We start from the raw sequence: 17007 nt of genomic DNA on the forward strand, positions 1-17007 counted from the left end.
AGGCATGTCACCAGTGTCACCAGTCGTTGACATGTCTTTGTGTTGTACCAGCAGTAGTATAAATACGTGTCATGTTTCACACTCCATGTCAGGAGGGCAGGCAACCCAGATGGGATTTTAAATGCTACATTTCATGTGTTATCATTTAGTGGGTTAGTTCACCCCTCATTGGTTTACCATCTGCTGCCCTCTCAGCCACTCTGTTTTCACTGTCTGAATAGGATGGGAACATTCATACTCCACTGTACTCTACTCTACCACCATAATGCCCCTGATCTTACTGGGGACTCACTTCTAGCAATGGACTACATTCACCACATTTTACACAACTTAGTAAAATGAGTTAAATGTCTTTCAATAGAAACTGTCTCACAAATTTGTCTCACCATTTTTTTATATGGCTAAAATACTGACATTTTAAACTATTCAAGGTAGTATTATGACAAAATAAAATAACAACAAAGTGAGAACTCTTGCTTCTTTGTTTTGTGAAAAATATTTTGCAGGGAATGCCGACAAAAATTACTTAACCTGGTATGCTTCAACAGAATTCAGGCAATAATAAGAAATAGCTGTCAACCACAATCTCATCAATTATGCAGTGTTTCTTTTTTACCCCAAAAACTTTTGTCACTGACCTGATATGGGGAAAAAATATTATATATATGTATACAAAAAAAACTTGATCTATGTATGATGATAAAGTATTCTTCCTCTTTCAGAATACTTTCAATGCAGTTGATTCTTGACCTGCATCAGGGTACAATAATATTGCAATATAGGACTTACCACTGAAGTCAAAACTTGTTTTTGTGAAGAAGTCCACAGAGGCTAATGTTGTTTTCCTTTTGCCTTATTTATTTCTATGGTTACAAAAAATATTTCAAAACCAGATACTTCAGCTCAAACTCCGTTTGGCTTGCTGTATTCACGTTTAGGACAACCACATCTGTAAAATGTCTTGCAGTTTCAATTGTACAGCTTGAAGCCACACATTTATTTGAATTTGTGAGTTAAATTATTCTTCATTGGGTAAGTTTATTCCTCTTACATCCTCCGTTCATTTCTGGAGACGGTAGGCTAAATCGATTACAGCCCTCCCTTTATTGACGGGCTCGCTTTTCACACTTGCCAGAAAGCAGACATCCACCGACTGGCCTCAGCTTCCAAATATGCTTATCGTGCAAACACTGCCCTCGACATGTTTGCATTTTACACTCCGAGATTACAGTTCATTTGAGTAGGGTTGGGCTGTGTTGGGGTGACATATTTGGGGGTTGGAGGCTGGGAATAAGGTGTTTTCGAATTTTCCTCAATTTGAAGGTCGTGACATTGTAAATTTAGTGTCAAATAAGGTGGTCAATAGGTTATTGACCACTTCCACTTAAAAGGTGCGATATCGTCGGATTACCTTGTTTGTTAGCCTAGTGGTGAATCTCAAGTCAACTAAATCTGACCACTGCTTTAGAATTTGTCAGAATTTGCCCATTAGTAAAACAGAGAAAACAAAAAGTCATGAAATATTGAGAAAACATGCTCCATCGCGATGTCAGTGTTGGATGTGTAGGGGGGGTCGACTTTCAGATGACATTGACGCTATGTAGATGGGAATTGAGAATTGTGCTCTGCCCCCCCCCCCCCCCCCGTTTCTGGTTGTTGACGTTAGACAGTCGCACAAGGCGAAGCGGCTGCTTCTCGTGTTGATTTAGCCACCTCGTCAGCACCTCGCGCCGCTGGACAGCTCCTGGCAGCGGGATACGTGTGCGCTCTCCTCTAGGACACTTGTGGCGCTTGTTCCAAGTCTTTTAATGGAAAAACAATATCTTTATGTTCCAAGTAAAACTGGAAGTTTACAACTTCAGAGGGAATCTACGGATACCTCGTTTCGAGATTTGTGGCAGGCAGCACATCCTCGGTGGCAGAGAGCGCAGCTTCATTGTGAGTAAATTAGATAATTTGATGTGTGTGTGAATTCCCTACCAATCCGTCTCCCGGTGTTACAATTACGTGAATCGTTTATAGTCAGGGATAAAGCAACAAGCAAGCCGATGATTTAACTCGTAGTTTAACGTGACAGTATGGAACTGTTGTAACCATAATGACTTTAGGTAATGAAGAAAATACACCTTGTTTTATAGCCAATTAAATGCAGAATAGATGGCTCTTGGTTGATTGAATGGTTCATATAACTGTGTACATGTTTTTGTTATATAGGAGTGCGTTTGGTTCTCTATTCCTCGAATGTCATTTGTGCAGCCTGGTGCGCAAAGCTTTACGCTTTGGGCATTCCTTTGTCTCCCCAATGCAATTGTGATCCAGTTTGGTTGAGATATTGCTGTCGGTTTTTCTGTCCACTTAAATCAGTGCATAGGTAGTGCATAGGTAATTAGTAAGCGTATCTGCATGTGTCAGTTGCACGGCGTAATTGTTGCTCTCTCAGATTGGATGTGCATATGTAATTGTCGAATGTTATGTTGCGGTGTTGCGTTTTGCGCGTGAGCTCGGTGGCTTGGATAATAACAATGTCTGAAAGTTGTTTTCTTTGCAAGTAATGATGCATTCGGTGATGTGCATTCTCGACATTGGACTGTATTCATTTGCAAATTGTGTTGGTTTGATTGTAAGAATATTGTGGGTGGGAGAAGTAGGCTTCATAGCCAATAAACAATCTACGTACAAACCTATCGTATGCGTTGTTATATGGGTGGAAAAGTCCTGTGCCATCATTAATGTGCCATTATTGTTTTTTTTTATAGCATTCTTGTGTTTTAGACTCTGCATTGCATATATTTGGTCAGACGTTTATTGGTGTCTAGAGTGGAGTCGATCGAAAAAATATTACTTTCAAAATGCATTTTATTTTCAGTAATTTACAAAAGCCAAGGTGTGTATTGAACAGTCCCATTCTGTAGCAAATCTATTGTAAACGTAATCATGTTGTTTAATCAATTTACTCAATTTGAGTGCGCACACAAAAACCGACCAATCACTGTATTCACCAATTCCAGGTTAACGGCAACAGACTGTCCCTATAGCCTTCACCTGCTTTCAAACATTTGGTTCAGAGGTTTTGGCCAAAAACCGCGAAGCTGCTGTCTGCGTGGACGGGTGCTGAAGCTCCCCTTTCAAAGGCCAGGACCACTGACACATCGAAAGACATGGCTACCAACGGCACCAAAGCAGATGGACAAGTAACAGAACTTAACGAAGTGGCAACTAATGACAAACCCAAGTCACTGGACGTGAAAGGGGAAAATACGAAAAAGGATCTTCCCGAAAGAGAAACATGGGGAGGGCGATTCGATTTCCTTCTGTCGTGTGTAGGTTATGCAATTGGACTGGGCAACGTATGGAGATTTCCATATCTCTGTGGAAAAAACGGTGGAGGTAAACACGATTTTAAAAAAGTCATATCACCTACATATAACCTAAGCTCATTTCACTCTTAAGTAGGCCTAAGTGCTTAGTCAATATTGAGAACCCTAATTATTATGAAAAGTGATTACCACAATGTCCCTTGTGTAAGAGCACAGACAGGCATTTTTCATTTCCTAATTGAATAAGATTCCAATTAGCTTCCACAGTGGGCTGTAAGTCTCATTTTATTTGGAACATTTATATTTGGTTTGATTTACTTGTGTCTATGCAGGAGCCTTCTTGATCCCCTATTTTTTGACACTCATATTTGCTGGGATGCCCCTGTTCCTGCTGGAGACGGCTCTTGGTCAATACACCTCAATTGGTGGGCTTGGAGTCTGGAAACTGGCTCCCGTATTCAAAGGTATACATTCTACTCGTGCAATGCTCTTACTGTATGTCTAAAAGCATTTTTTTTGTATCAAATCAAATTCCTAGTAGTCAGGTGGTCCCTTGTGCACCGATCTTTATGTTCTTCTGTAAGTCTCTATGAATATGTTGGAGCATTAGGAGCATGCACAAAAAATGTCATCAATTTCCATCTCATAGGTGTTGGCCTTGCAGCAGCTGTCCTGGCCTTCTGGCTTAACATTTATTACATTGTCATCATTGCCTGGGCCATTTACTATCTCTACAACTCCTTTACCACTGTAAGTACCACACCTTTACCTCCTACAACTCCTTTACCACTGTAAGTACCACACCTTTACCTCCTACAACTCCTTTACCACTGTAAGTACCACACCTTTACCTCCTACAACTCCTTTACCACTGTAAGTACCACACCTTTACCTCCTACAACTCCTTTACCACTGTAAGTACCACACCTTTACCTCCTACAACTCCTTTACCACTGTAAGTACCACACCTTTACCTCCTACAACTCCTTTACCACTGTAAGTACCACACCTTTACCTCCTACAACTCCTTTACCACTGTAAGTACCACACCTTTACCACCAACAACTCCTTTACCACTGTAAGTACCACACCTTTACCACCAACAACTCCTTTACCACTGTAAGTACCACACCTTTACCTCCTACAACTCCTTTACCACTGTAAGTACCACACCTTGACCACCAACAACTCCTTTACCACTGTAAGTACCACACCTTTACCACCAACAACTCCTTTACCACTGTAAGTACCACACCTTTACCACCTACAACTCCTTTACCACTGTAAGTACCACACCTTTACCTCCTACAACTCATTTACCACTGTAAGTACCACACCTTTACCTCCTACAACTCCATTACCAATGTAAGTACCACACCTTTACCTCCTACAACTCCTTTAACACTGTAAGTACAACACCTTTACCACCTACAACTCCTTTACCACTGTAAGTACCACACCTTTACCTCCTACAACTCCTTTACCATTGTAAGTACCACACCTTTACCTCCTACAACTCCTTTACCACTGTAAGTACCACACCTTTACCACCTACAAACCACATGGGGATGAGACAAACATGTGTTCCAGCTTTGCTCTATGCTCTCTGAGGATTGTAACATGCTTGTTGATGCCATGTGAGATTTATCATTGTGTCAAGGAGGAAAGCATACATTATCCTTCCGTTTTTTTACGTTATCCTTCTGTTTTTCAGGAACTTCCATGGAGCTCATGTGGCAATCCATGGAACACAGAAAAGTGTTACTCAAACTACAGTATAGTTGATAACACCAATCTTACCAGCGCGGTGATGGAGTTTTGGGAGTAAGACTAGCAGCTTTTAATTTTTTTTTTGCTTCAGCACAGCATTACAGTACCCTGCATGACTGCTTGATAAGTATAAAAGGACATTTCCTTTGCTGCAAAGCATTCTCCCAGTCTGTATAATAGTCTTATTGTTACTCTCTCTGATCTCATAGGCGCAACATGCATCAAATGACCGATGGCTTGGAAAAACCAGGGCAGATCCGAGCTCCACTGGCAATAACACTGGCCATCGCTTGGGTCCTAGTGTACTTCTGTATCTGGAAAGGGGTGAGCTGGACTGGCAAGGTAAGAGATTGGTTTCTCATGGCGGATTTAGGTGTATGCAAAAGCTCTCTGTCATCCAATGTGTGACAGTGATGCAATATTAATCATTGTCATATCACCTTAATCAATCATTTATATTGCACTGACTATTGCCCAGATAGACGTTTAGAATGAGAGGAGAGACATCAAACCCTCATGTTCAGTAATCATATTCAGGCTCATGGGTCCTTCTCTAATTCCAATTCTCCTGATACAGAAAATTGGGGAGAAATTTGATGATGAGGAGGAGGAGCGAACAAGCCCTCTAAAATCAGTTTGTTTCCCATTTCTCTCTCCCTCAGTTGGAACAATGTTCCTGGTGTTGCTACGATCTGGAAATCGAATGTGTCATGTGATCATAGAAAATAACATTTGTTGTGGTCACAAAACCACAACATTTCTTGACTGGATTTCTGTTATTTATTTTCTTCTCTTTTTTTCTGTTCTCTGTGCGAGAGATTGGAGGACAATAAATCCATTGGTATTCCTCTCTAAAGAAAAGGCCTTTGTTTAAGAAGAGACTGAATTGCAAATGTGTTAATTCAATGGCGTATAGCTCATCTGCACTTGACAGTGTTAACATGCATTAATTTCCTGCTGATGGTGACTCATTTATTTAACTTTCTAGGTTGTGTACTTCTCGGCCACGTACCCCTATTTCATGCTTTTCATTCTGTTCTGCCGTGGAGTGACTCTACCTGGAGCTATGGATGGAATTCTCTTCTATATCACCCCTAACTTTGAAAAACTAAAAGAATCTGAGGTACTGAATTAATTTATCAAATACCTGTATGGGAGTCATTCATTTTCAGCCCCTTTGTCAAACGGCTAAATGGTTCTCTCCCCTTGTCAGGTATGGCTGGATGCTGCCACTCAGATATTTTTCTCCTACGGTTTGGGACTGGGCTCACTGATAGCTCTTGGCAGCTATAACCCTTTTAATAATAATGTTTACAGGTAAGATGGAGGTAGGCTTCTATTAAATGGAAATATAATGTATCAGACAAGACCTGAAAAGGCAACAATTCGACCAGTATACCTTAACAGTAAATGTGACTGTAAAGTGGACCTTACTATCAGCCATGTACATTGAGAAGCCTAAATCAATGTTGTTACAATCGATAAAGTATACTGAACAAAAATATACATGTAATTATTTTACTGAGTTGCAGTTCATATAAGGAAATCAGTCAATTTAAATGAATTCATTAGGCCCTAATCTATGGATTTCACATGACTGGGCAGGGGCACAGCCATGGGTGGGCCTGTGAGGGCATAGGCTCACCCACTGGGGAGCCAGGCCCAGCCAATCATGAGTTTTCCCACAAAAGGGCTTTATTATAGACAGAAATACTTTTCAGTTTCATCGGTTGTCTGAGTGGTTGGTCTCAGACGATCCCACAGGTGAAGAAGTCGGCTGTGGAGGTCCTGGGCTGGTGTGGTTAAACATGGCCTTTTATTGTCCCCAGCACAAGGTGCACCTGGGTAATGATCATGCTGTTTAATCAACTTCTTGATATGCCACACCTGTCAGGTGGATGTATTATCTTGACAAAAGAGAAATTCTCACTAACAGGGATGTAAACAAATTTGTGCACAACATTTGAGAGAAATAAGCTTTTTGTGCGTATGGAACATTTCTGGGATCTTTTATTTCAACTCTTGAAACATGGGAACAACACTTTACATGTTGTGTTCATATTTTTGTTCGGTATACTATAATTCAGTCTCATATGGGGTCCTTCATATGGCTTTGGATGTGGTAGTATACATCAAATAAAATTAGCCAACAATTTCACAACCTCTTCCCCAAACAGCCCATCCATGGTTCTAGGTCACACAAATTGCTCATCAGTTATATAATGATGCAGACTCAGCTTGCGTTTATTTCAATTTACTTGTTGTTTATTAGCGACCCAATATTATTTAGCTACAGGCCACACTTTATATGGGGCGGCAGGGTAGCCTAGTGGTTAGAGCGTTGGACTAGTAACCGGAAGGTTGTGAGTTCAAACCCGTGAGCTGACAAGGTACAAATCTGTCGTTCTGCCCCTGAACAGGCAGTTAACCCACTGTTCCCAGGCCGTCATTGAAAATAAGAATTTGTTCTTAACTGACTTGCCTGGTTAAATAAAGGTAAAAAAAAAAAAAAAAAAAAAAAAATATGATGCAATTAGGTTTGTAAATAAGGATTGATTTTGGAAAACTCTTCTTTGCAAATAGGGGCTTGACATTCATTAGAAATGGACATTGCATTAATTAATATTTAGGTATTACTGTGACATTAAACTTCTTTGTAAAAAATAACATTGTTCCCCATTGGAATGCTATACAAAAAGTAAATTGCACATATTTTTACAATCTCAGTGCACACCTTATGTGGCCAATATAAATATGTTACTAAGCGGGGATATGTTTTCCACTCAGCAATAATAAGGAATCAACTCTCTCTCTCCTGAGAAGGGCCTTTTTAGGAATCCATGATGATGTTACAAAAGAGATCACAGATCACCTTAAGCTCTGACAACAGGACGTTTTCATGTTTCCTTTCCCCAGAGACTCTATCATAGTGTGCTGCATCAACTCCTTCACCAGCATGTTTGCGGGCCTGGTCATCTTCTCTATTGTGGGCTTCATGGCGAATGTGACTAACAGACCAATACAAGAAGTCGCAGCTTCAGGTAAACTCAATACTCCCTCAGAGCACAATAGGGGAGTAATGTTGTCTATTCTGACTCCTGCTCACTGTCTCAATCCACAAAGAGAAATGTAGCCCGGAGAACAGCGAGCTAATGCGTTGTGTTGTGTGTTTGGTATGCAGGTCCAGGCCTGGCATTTCTGGCATACCCCGAGGCTGTGACCCAGCTGCCTATTTCTCCTCTCTGGGCTATCCTGTTCTTCTCCATGCTGCTGATGCTGGGGATTGACAGTCAGGTAAGGCTGTTTTCATTGACTGCTCCCAGATCTGTTGGGGCTTTAGCCCAATCCTCTCACTATTGTTGTCATGCCTTGTCAGGGGAGCTGGCTAAAGCACCTACAGATCTGGGACCAGGCTACTTAGGTTCTGACCTAAATGTGTTAGCACAGGTATATATGACACTGGTTTTCTCTGGTCTCTCCACAGGAGAAGCACACTGGCTAATGTATTTTTTTCCCTAGTGGACAGATACACTGTAGCTGAGCCTTGACTTTTACTGTCAACTCCTTTTAATGCAACTATATCACCTCTCTCTCTCTGCCCCCGGGGTACTCTGTTCTCATGCTTTCAGCTTGTGTATGATATTTGGGTAGCCTAACTCTAAGGCCACTGAGTTTGCTAGCAATTATGCTAAATGCTGCTACTCCCGTTTACACAAAATAGATAAATCATAACATTGCACACTTGCGCTCTGACTATTTTTGTAATGGAAATGTAATGGTTCAGCAAGATAAATGGCTATATGACATGTTGGAGTTATATTTTCGAGGTCGCTGCCAAAATGGGGTTGATAGTGCTTAAAAACTAATGGAAATACACTATATATACAAAAGTATGTGGACACCCCTTCCAATTAGTGGATTAGGCTATTTCAGTCACACCCGTTGCTGGCATGTGTATAAAATCGAGCACACAGCCATGCAATCTCCATAGACAAACATTGGCAGTAAAATGGCCTTACTGAAGAGCTCAGTGATCTTCAACATGGTATCGTCATAGAATGCCACCTTTCCGACAAGTCAGTTTGTCAAATGTCTGCCCTGCTAGAGCTGCCCCGGTCAACTGTAAGTGCTGTTATTGTGAAGTGGAAATGTCTAGGAGCAAAAACGGCTCAGCCGTGCAGTGGTAGGCCACACATGCTCACAGAACAGAACCACAGAGTGCTGAAGCTTGTAGTGAATAAAAGTAGTCTTTCCTCAGTTGCAACACTCACTACCAAGTTCCAAACTGCCTCTGGAAGCAACCTCAGCACAATAAGTAAATTTGAACAACTTGGCCATGTACTGTTATAATCTCTACCCGGCACAGCCAGAAGAGGACTGGCCACCCCTCAGAGCCTGGTTCCTCTCTAGGTTTCTTCCTAGGTTCCTGCCTTTCTAGGGAGCTGCATTGCTTGCTGTTTGGGATTTTAGGCTGGGTTTCTGTATAGCACTTTGTGACATCAGCTGATGTAAAAAGGGCTTTATAAATACATTTGATTGATTGAATAACTGTTTGCCAGGAGCTTCATGAAATGGGTGTCCATGGTCGAGCAGCTGCACACAAGCCTAAGATCACCATGCGCAATGCCAAGCGTCGGCTGGAGTGGTGTAAAGCTCACCGCCATTGAACTCTGGAGCAGTGGAAACTTGTTTTCTGGAGTGATGAATCATGCTTCACCATCTTGCAGTCTGGTGGACGAATCTGGGTTTGGCAGATGCCAGAACACTACCTGCCCGAATGCAGAGTGCCAACTGTAAAGTTTGGTGGAGGAGGAATAATGGTCTGGGGCTGTTTTTCATGGTTCAGGCTAGGCCCCTCAGTTCCAGTGAAGGGAAATTTTAACTCTACAGCATACAATGACATTATAGACGATTGTGTGCTTCCAACTTTGTGGCAAAGGTTTGGGGAAGGCTCTTTCCTGTTTCAGCATGGGAATGCACCTCGTGCACAAAGTGATGTCAATACAGAAAAGTTTTTTCGAGATCGGTGTGGAAGAACTTGACTGCCCAACACAGAGCCCCATCGAACACTTTTGGGATGAATTGGAATGCCGACTGTGAACCATACCTAATCACCCAACATCAGTGCCCGACCTTAAATTGCTCTTGTGGCTGAATGGAAGCAAATCCATGCAGCAATGTTCCAACATTTAGCGGAATGCCTTCCCAGAAGATTGGAGGCTGTTATAGCAGCAAAGGGGGAACCAACTCCATATTAATGCCCATGATTTTGGAGTGAGATGTTCAGCAGGTGTACACATACTTTTGGTCATGGGGCGGCAGGTAGCCTAGTTGTTAGCGCGTTGGGCCAGTAACCGAAAGGTTGCTAGATCGAATCCCTGATCTGACAAGGTAAAAATCTGTCATTCTGCCCCTGAAAAAGGCAGGTAGGCCATCAATGTAAATAAGAATTTGTTCTTAGCTGACTTGCCAAGTTAAATCAAGGTGAAATTAAAATATAGTGTACTCAGATAGTGTACTCAGATAGTGTACTCAGACCTCTTGACTTTATCCACACTTTGTTACATTTTGCCCCACAAGGGCAAAGTGAAAACAGGTTTTTAATTATTTTTGCAAATTAATTCTAAATAATAATCAGAAATACTTAATTTACATAAATATTCAGACCCTTTGCTATGAGACTCGAAATTGAGCTCAGGTGCATTCTATTTCCATTGATCATCCTTGACATGTTTCTACAACTTGATTAGAGTCCACCTGTGGTAAATTCAATTGATTGGACATGATTTGGGAAGGCACACACGTGTCTATATAAGATCCCAAAGCATGTCAGAGCAAAAACCAAGCCATGAGGTTTAAAGAATTGTCTGTAGAGCTCCGATGACAGAATTGAATTGAGGCACAGATCTGGGGAAGGGTACCAAAACATTTCTGCAGCGCTGAAGGTCCCCAAGAACACAGTGGCCTCCATCATTCTTAAATGGAAGAAGTTTGGAACCACCAGGACTCTTCCTAGAGCTGGCCAAACTGAGCAATCGGGGGAGAAGGGTCTTGGTCAGGGAGGTGACCAAGAACCTGATGGTCTCTCTGACAGAGCTACAGAGTTCCTCTTTGGAGATGGGAGAACCTTCCAGAAGGACAACTATCTCTTCAGCACTCCACCAATCAGGCCTTTATGGTAGAGTGGCAAGACGGAAGCCTCCTCAGAAAAAGGCACATGACAGCCCACTTGGAGTTTGCCAAAAGGCACCTAAAGGACTCTCAGACATGAGAATCAAGATTCTCCCCGGCCTGATGAAACCAAGATTGAACTCTTTGGCCTGAATGCCAAGCGTCACATCTGGAGGAAACCAGAATCCGCTCATCACCTGGCCAATACCATCCCTACAGTGAAACATGGTGGTGGCAGCATCATGCTGTGGGGATGTTTCTCAGCGGCAGGGACTGGGAGACTAGTCAGGTTCAAGGGAAAGATGAACAGAGGAAAGTACAGAGAGATCCTTGATGAAAACCTACTCCAGGGCACTCAGGACCTCAGACTGGGGCGAAGGTTCACCTTCTAACAGGACAACGACCCTAAGCACACAGACAAGACAATGCAGGAGTGGCTTCAGGACAAGTCTCTGAATGTCCTTGAGTAGTACAGCCAGAGCCTGACTTGAACCTGATCTAAGGGATTTCTTTATTTCCACTATTTTCTACATTGTAGAATAATAGTGAAGACTACGAAATAGCACATGTGGAATCATGTAGTAACAAAAAAAGTGTTACACAAATCAAAATATATTTAATATTTCAGATTCTTCAAATAGCTACCCTTTGCCTTGATGACAGCTTTGCACACTCTTGGCATTCTCTCAATGACGACCTCATGAAGCTGGTTGAGAGAATGCCAAGTGGGGGGGGGGATGCACTGTATATATATAACACTGTATATATATATATATATATATATATATATATATATATATATATATATATAACATGGTGGTCCATGTATATATTTACAAAATTAAATGTATATATATATTTTTTCTACCATTTATATAGTTATTTCTGGATAATATGTTGGTTATTACAATGTATGCTTTCCATGATCTGAATTAATTCAATATAATCCATGAATATCCGTCATCTTGGTTACATGGTTATCATACCATACATGGACCACCATGTTATAAATAAACAAATGTATATTAGAAGGATATTTACTATCTTTCTAGGGATCCATGTCCCTGTAATTTCCAATTACCAGTGCACTTTTTTGGTTCTTTTTTAGTGAAAAATAAATAAATAACAATTTAACAAATTATGCAGTTGATAAAAATGTATTTATTGTGAAAAAAATTACAAATAGGAACAAGATGATCAATTATAGATGAAACATGAAGTGATGCCTTGCATAGATACTAAGGAAAGTACTGTAAATATCTCCCCTTTTTAGCTGAGTGTCCCCCATTTTGTGTGTGTGTTTGTAGTTCTGCACAGTGGAGGGCTTTATAACAGCTCTGGTGGATGAGTTTCCCAGGGCACTGAGGGGCAGGAGAGAGCTCTTCATCGCTGCTGTCTGCCTGGTCTCCTACCTGATCGGCCTGTCCAACATCACACAGGTACAGCACACCACAGCACACCACATAACACGCTCTCTCTCTCTCTCTCTCTCTCTCTCTCTCTCTCTCTCTCTCTCTCTCTCTCTCTCTCTCTCTCTCTCTCTCTCTCTCTCTCTCTCTCTCTCTCTCTCTCATTCTCTCTCTTTCTCACGTCACTGTGTCAATTCCACTAATGCCATTGACCAACCAGTTAAACCTCCAAGCTCAATGATACAGTAGTTGATAGAAAATGTGAATTACATTGGATAACACTATTGCTGTTTAATTTAATTTATGGAAAAAAAATATTTGTTTAGACCATTCTGTTTGTTTGATTACACATGCTGTTGAAATCGGATCCCAACACTCATTTTTCCATCTGAGATAAGGACATTGATATAATGTAGAGACCACAGACCACTGCATATGGGTTCTTTTGGTACTGTGACTCATCCATCTGTGTTGTGTCACTAGGGAGGCCTGTACGTGTTCAAGCTCTTCGACTACTACTCTGCCAGTGGGATGTGTCTCCTCTTCCTGGTCTTCTTTGAGTGCATCTCCATATCCTGGTTCTATGGTAAGTAGAGTCTCTAGGCAACATCAGATACACACAGTAGCTACATTATTGCAGTGAATAGTATACATCAGAAACACCCTATTTCAACATGACAAAATTACCTGTTACAGTGATATATCCTCAGGTAAGATTTGTGAAAAAGATTTTAAAGCGTTTTCTCACTGTTCCTAAAGTGATGGGATGAACAATGAATGAACTAGATGGTCTAGGTACAGTTGAATGATAGAATAACCTCACACCTGTCCAAAGACATCAGTCCAACTTCAACCCCTGGGACTTCAACTCTGCTAACGTGTCCTACACTACACCAACTCTCCTTCCTCATCACAATTCACGGCAGACTAGCAGTAAATTGGAAGAAATTGAATTTGAATACTTTGGTCATGCATTCATTTGGCTCACAGGTGTGAACAAGTTCTATGACAACATCCAGGAGATGATTGGCTACAAGCCCTGTATATGGTGGAAGCTGTGCTGGGTCTGTTTCACTCCTCTCATCGTGGCTGTAAGTAGTACAACCATACACATCCAATACAACATCATGACATGAAAAATGAAAATAACCAATAACATCAATAATGATAATAGGGACCACAATGGAAATAACGGCCAACTGTATTGTGCAATCCTGGTCACTTAAAAAAAAAAAGAAGCTTTGTACTGTGTGTATATATCTATTATTTTTTACTGTCAAATAAAATAAATCAATCAGTCACTGACCTGCCTCAAGCAATTCTGAGACAGAGACAGAAAGTGCCTAAGAAGCTGTGGTGTCAGGATTAATAAGGATCGTACCATGTCTCCCACAGGGGGTGTTCCTGTTCAGTGCAGTCCAAATGGTTCCTCTCACCTTGAACAACTACGTGTTCCCCGCCTGGGGCCAGGGAGTGGGCTGGCTCATGGCTCTGTCCTCCATGGTCCTCATTCCTGGTTACATGGTCTACATGTATCTCGGACTCAAGGGCACTTGGAAAGAGGTAAGTGACACGATAATGATTATGGATATAGTTCTCCCGTTTCTCTAAGTGCAAGAGAATCAATTCAATTTGGTGATGATTGATATGTAACCTTAATGATAAAAAACAAACATGTTTAAGATCTAGTAAAAATATAATTTCAGTCAGGTTCTCCTCTCTGGACATGTTGGAGTTGCACTCATTGTGTTACCTAATGAACTGTTTTGTTGTGAATTTTTCTCAGCGCCTGCAGATAATGTTTCAGCCGCCTGCAGTGGTTCGACGGCCACAGGAGAATGGGCCTGAAGCAGTGGTTGCGGAGACCAACATAGCTAGTCCTTCTAACCCGGCCAACCCAGCTAACCTGGCCAACCCAGTTAGCCCTGCCAACCCAGCAAGCCCTGGCAACCCAGCTAGTTCTGGCAACCCGGCTAGTTCTGGCAACCCAGCTAGTCCTGCCAACCCAACTGCTACAAGCCCGGTTGCTGCAGCCCCGGCCAGCCCAACACCTCCAGCCATTCCAGTTACTCTGGCTAGCCCTGTGAACCCAACCAGTCTGACCGTCCCAACCGTCCCTACCGTCCCTACCGTCCCTACCGTCCCTACCGTCCCTATCACTCCAGCCAACCCAACCAGCCCTACCAGCCCACCACCCAATCCAGTTAGCGCAACGCCAACTGAGCCAGCCATCCCACCACTCAATATAGCGAGCTCAACCAACTCAACCAACCTTACCAACCTAACCAACGCAGAGGCCAATGTCTAGACAAGGCAGAACCCTCATGGAGAAAGTGCAGTGAACGTCAAACATTACCAAGGACTTCCAAGATTTTAATTGATTCACCTACCTCCATGGGCAATATCTGATCAAACCGGATTTAAATATCATGTTTAATTTTTCTGCATTTGTAAAGCCAACACGCTGATGTTTTTTTTATTGGTATGCATTACAAATACAAAAATCAAAGACTGTTAGTGTTCACAAAATCTACTGTAATCTGGGTAACAAAAAATATGTAAGCATACTGTGTAATACTGTGAGAGAAAAAAAACTATTGAAAATGTAGAATAGCAATTTGTTGAATATCTTCATGAACCAAGTAAATACAGTGTGACTATAGTAGAGATGAAGTTCTGGTGAACAAAATGGTCGGGGTCAAATTATTGTGGTGGTTTACTAAGCCTTACTTGCACTCTGTGGGGCTGATTACAGGCCACATGGCAATGAGGGAACTCTGATGAAGAAGCACAATGCCAATAAGAAGTTTAAAGTCTATGAACCCTGGATTTATCCAGTATTAATGTTGCAAAATATTTTCTGTGTGAGAGAGACTGTTATTTTATCCCCATTTTTTGTATTCTTTTTTTACTTTTATGTGATTGAAACATTTTTTTGAATTATTTTTTGATGTTTTCTACTATTTAGTGTTGTGACCGAGGACCAAAATTGTAGGAAGACGAAAGCAAGAACTATCTATGCCATGCAGTGTTCAGTTTGCGAAGCACAGGGTATCAAAAACGTACATAAAATGCAAAAGCACAGGGTATAGAAAAGTGATTTACAAACATTGACTATCCCTTAATGCTGACAGTCAATCCTGTTTACTTTTTTTGCATGCTTTCCTCAGTAACATCAGATAAAATTCCAAAATGTCTCTTGACAGATCCAAAACGAAAACAGAGAAGGCTTTAAGCCAGTTATCAACCAATTTATGCCAAGCCATAGTCTGTTTGCATGACTCGGCTGATCTCCAGAAAATCACTTTGTATGCTAGAAAACAATATTGGACCAACTCTATGTTTAAACATAGTCCTTTTTTGTTCACTCTTATGTGTATGATCAATTATAGTTTGATCAGTATGTATTCAGCAATACATATGTAGATGTATAGGTGCAGGCCAGTAGAAGAGTGGTCTGTTTCTAATTGTCTTTTCGTTGTCTTTGCTTTACTAGTGAAAAGCACAAAGCTTTAACTTTTGCCTTGGCATGTTAAGACAATGCTAGTTTGCTTCTATGGCAGCTATAGTGAAAAGCATTTGGTCCAACAAAACAAGTTTACTTTGAAAAGCAAAACAACTAAGTGAAAATGTGAAATGGCTACAGTTCATGTCCTGTCACTTTTGTATAAAGTTACTCTACCACAGTTTTCTCTGGAACCTTGTTGTAAAACTGTACTGTGTAAAACATGTAACTGTGAATGTTTGTAATACATTGGAAGTTATTGTCTAAATGTTGAAAAAATTCGAAAGGAGTTGCTGTTTTCTGCAATAATATTTTCACAGAAACTAAAGCACATATCTTACAGAAGTATACAAAATGATGATGACAATGAAGACATTGACGATTATATTAAAAATAGAAACTATGTCTAGTAAAAAATTATATTGTTTTGTATATTTTTAACAGTCTCACTGCCTAATGTACAACAAAATATAAACATGATATGTATTTAAATGGTGTCATATGATAAAGCACGATTGTCATGTTATAAAAAAAGAAAAAAGCTGAAAAAATAAAGAATTATAGAAAATATGAATAACTGTCCTGCATTTGTTTATTACTGTGCTCAAGCAAAATGTAGTGTTTGCTGTACAGTAGCTTTTGATGTTGTGAAATTAGGTCACCATAATAGATCTCTCAAATACTAAACAGAAAACATCAGGAACACCTGCTCTCTCCATGACATAGACTGATCAGGTGAATCCAGGTGAAAGCTATGATCCCTTGTTGATGTCACTTGTTAAATACACTTCAATCAGTGTAGATGAAGGGGAGGAGACAGGATAGAGAAAGATGT

The 17007-nt window shown here is 41.0% G+C and overlaps 1 protein-coding gene across 2 annotated transcripts; it reads left to right on the forward strand.

The window, feature by feature from the left end:
* The first annotated feature begins 1660 nt into the window (after positions 1 to 1660).
* On the forward strand, positions 1661 to 16749 carry LOC110492407 (sodium- and chloride-dependent GABA transporter 1). Of its 2 annotated transcripts, XM_036947383.1 has the most exons (15): positions 1661 to 1938; positions 3009 to 3387; positions 3650 to 3781; positions 3967 to 4067; positions 5032 to 5141; positions 5297 to 5429; positions 6076 to 6210; positions 6301 to 6404; positions 8004 to 8128; positions 8269 to 8381; positions 12566 to 12697; positions 13151 to 13253; positions 13658 to 13758; positions 14063 to 14230; positions 14454 to 16749. In XM_036947383.1, exons 2-15 carry the CDS (start codon positions 3159 to 3161, stop codon positions 14973 to 14975), a joined length of 2208 nt encoding a protein of 735 aa, XP_036803278.1. In that variant the 5' UTR covers positions 1661 to 1938; positions 3009 to 3158; the 3' UTR covers positions 14976 to 16749. The 2 variants fall into 2 exon arrangements, with proteins under 2 accessions (XP_036803278.1, XP_036803279.1); XM_036947384.1 differs by lacking the exons at positions 1661 to 1938; positions 3009 to 3387; positions 3650 to 3781; positions 3967 to 4067 and adding an exon at positions 4834 to 4846.
* The last annotated feature ends 258 nt before the right edge of the window (positions 16750 to 17007 follow it).

Source organism: Oncorhynchus mykiss, chromosome 16, assembly GCF_013265735.2.
Source record: "Oncorhynchus mykiss isolate Arlee chromosome 16, USDA_OmykA_1.1, whole genome shotgun sequence".
In the NCBI taxonomy this organism is placed as follows: domain Eukaryota; kingdom Metazoa; phylum Chordata; class Actinopteri; order Salmoniformes; family Salmonidae; genus Oncorhynchus; species Oncorhynchus mykiss.

Coding starts and splice junctions, on each gene's coding strand:
- LOC110492407 (XM_036947383.1), top strand. CDS start 3,159: ATGGCTACCAACGGCACCAAAGCAGATGGACAAGTAACAGAACTTAAC. Junction 5,430..6,075: donor GGGTGAGCTGGACTGGCAAG/GTAAGAGATTGG, acceptor TTAACTTTCTAG/GTTGTGTACTTCTCGGCCAC. Junction 8,129..8,268: donor ACAAGAAGTCGCAGCTTCAG/GTAAACTCAATA, acceptor TTTGGTATGCAG/GTCCAGGCCTGGCATTTCTG.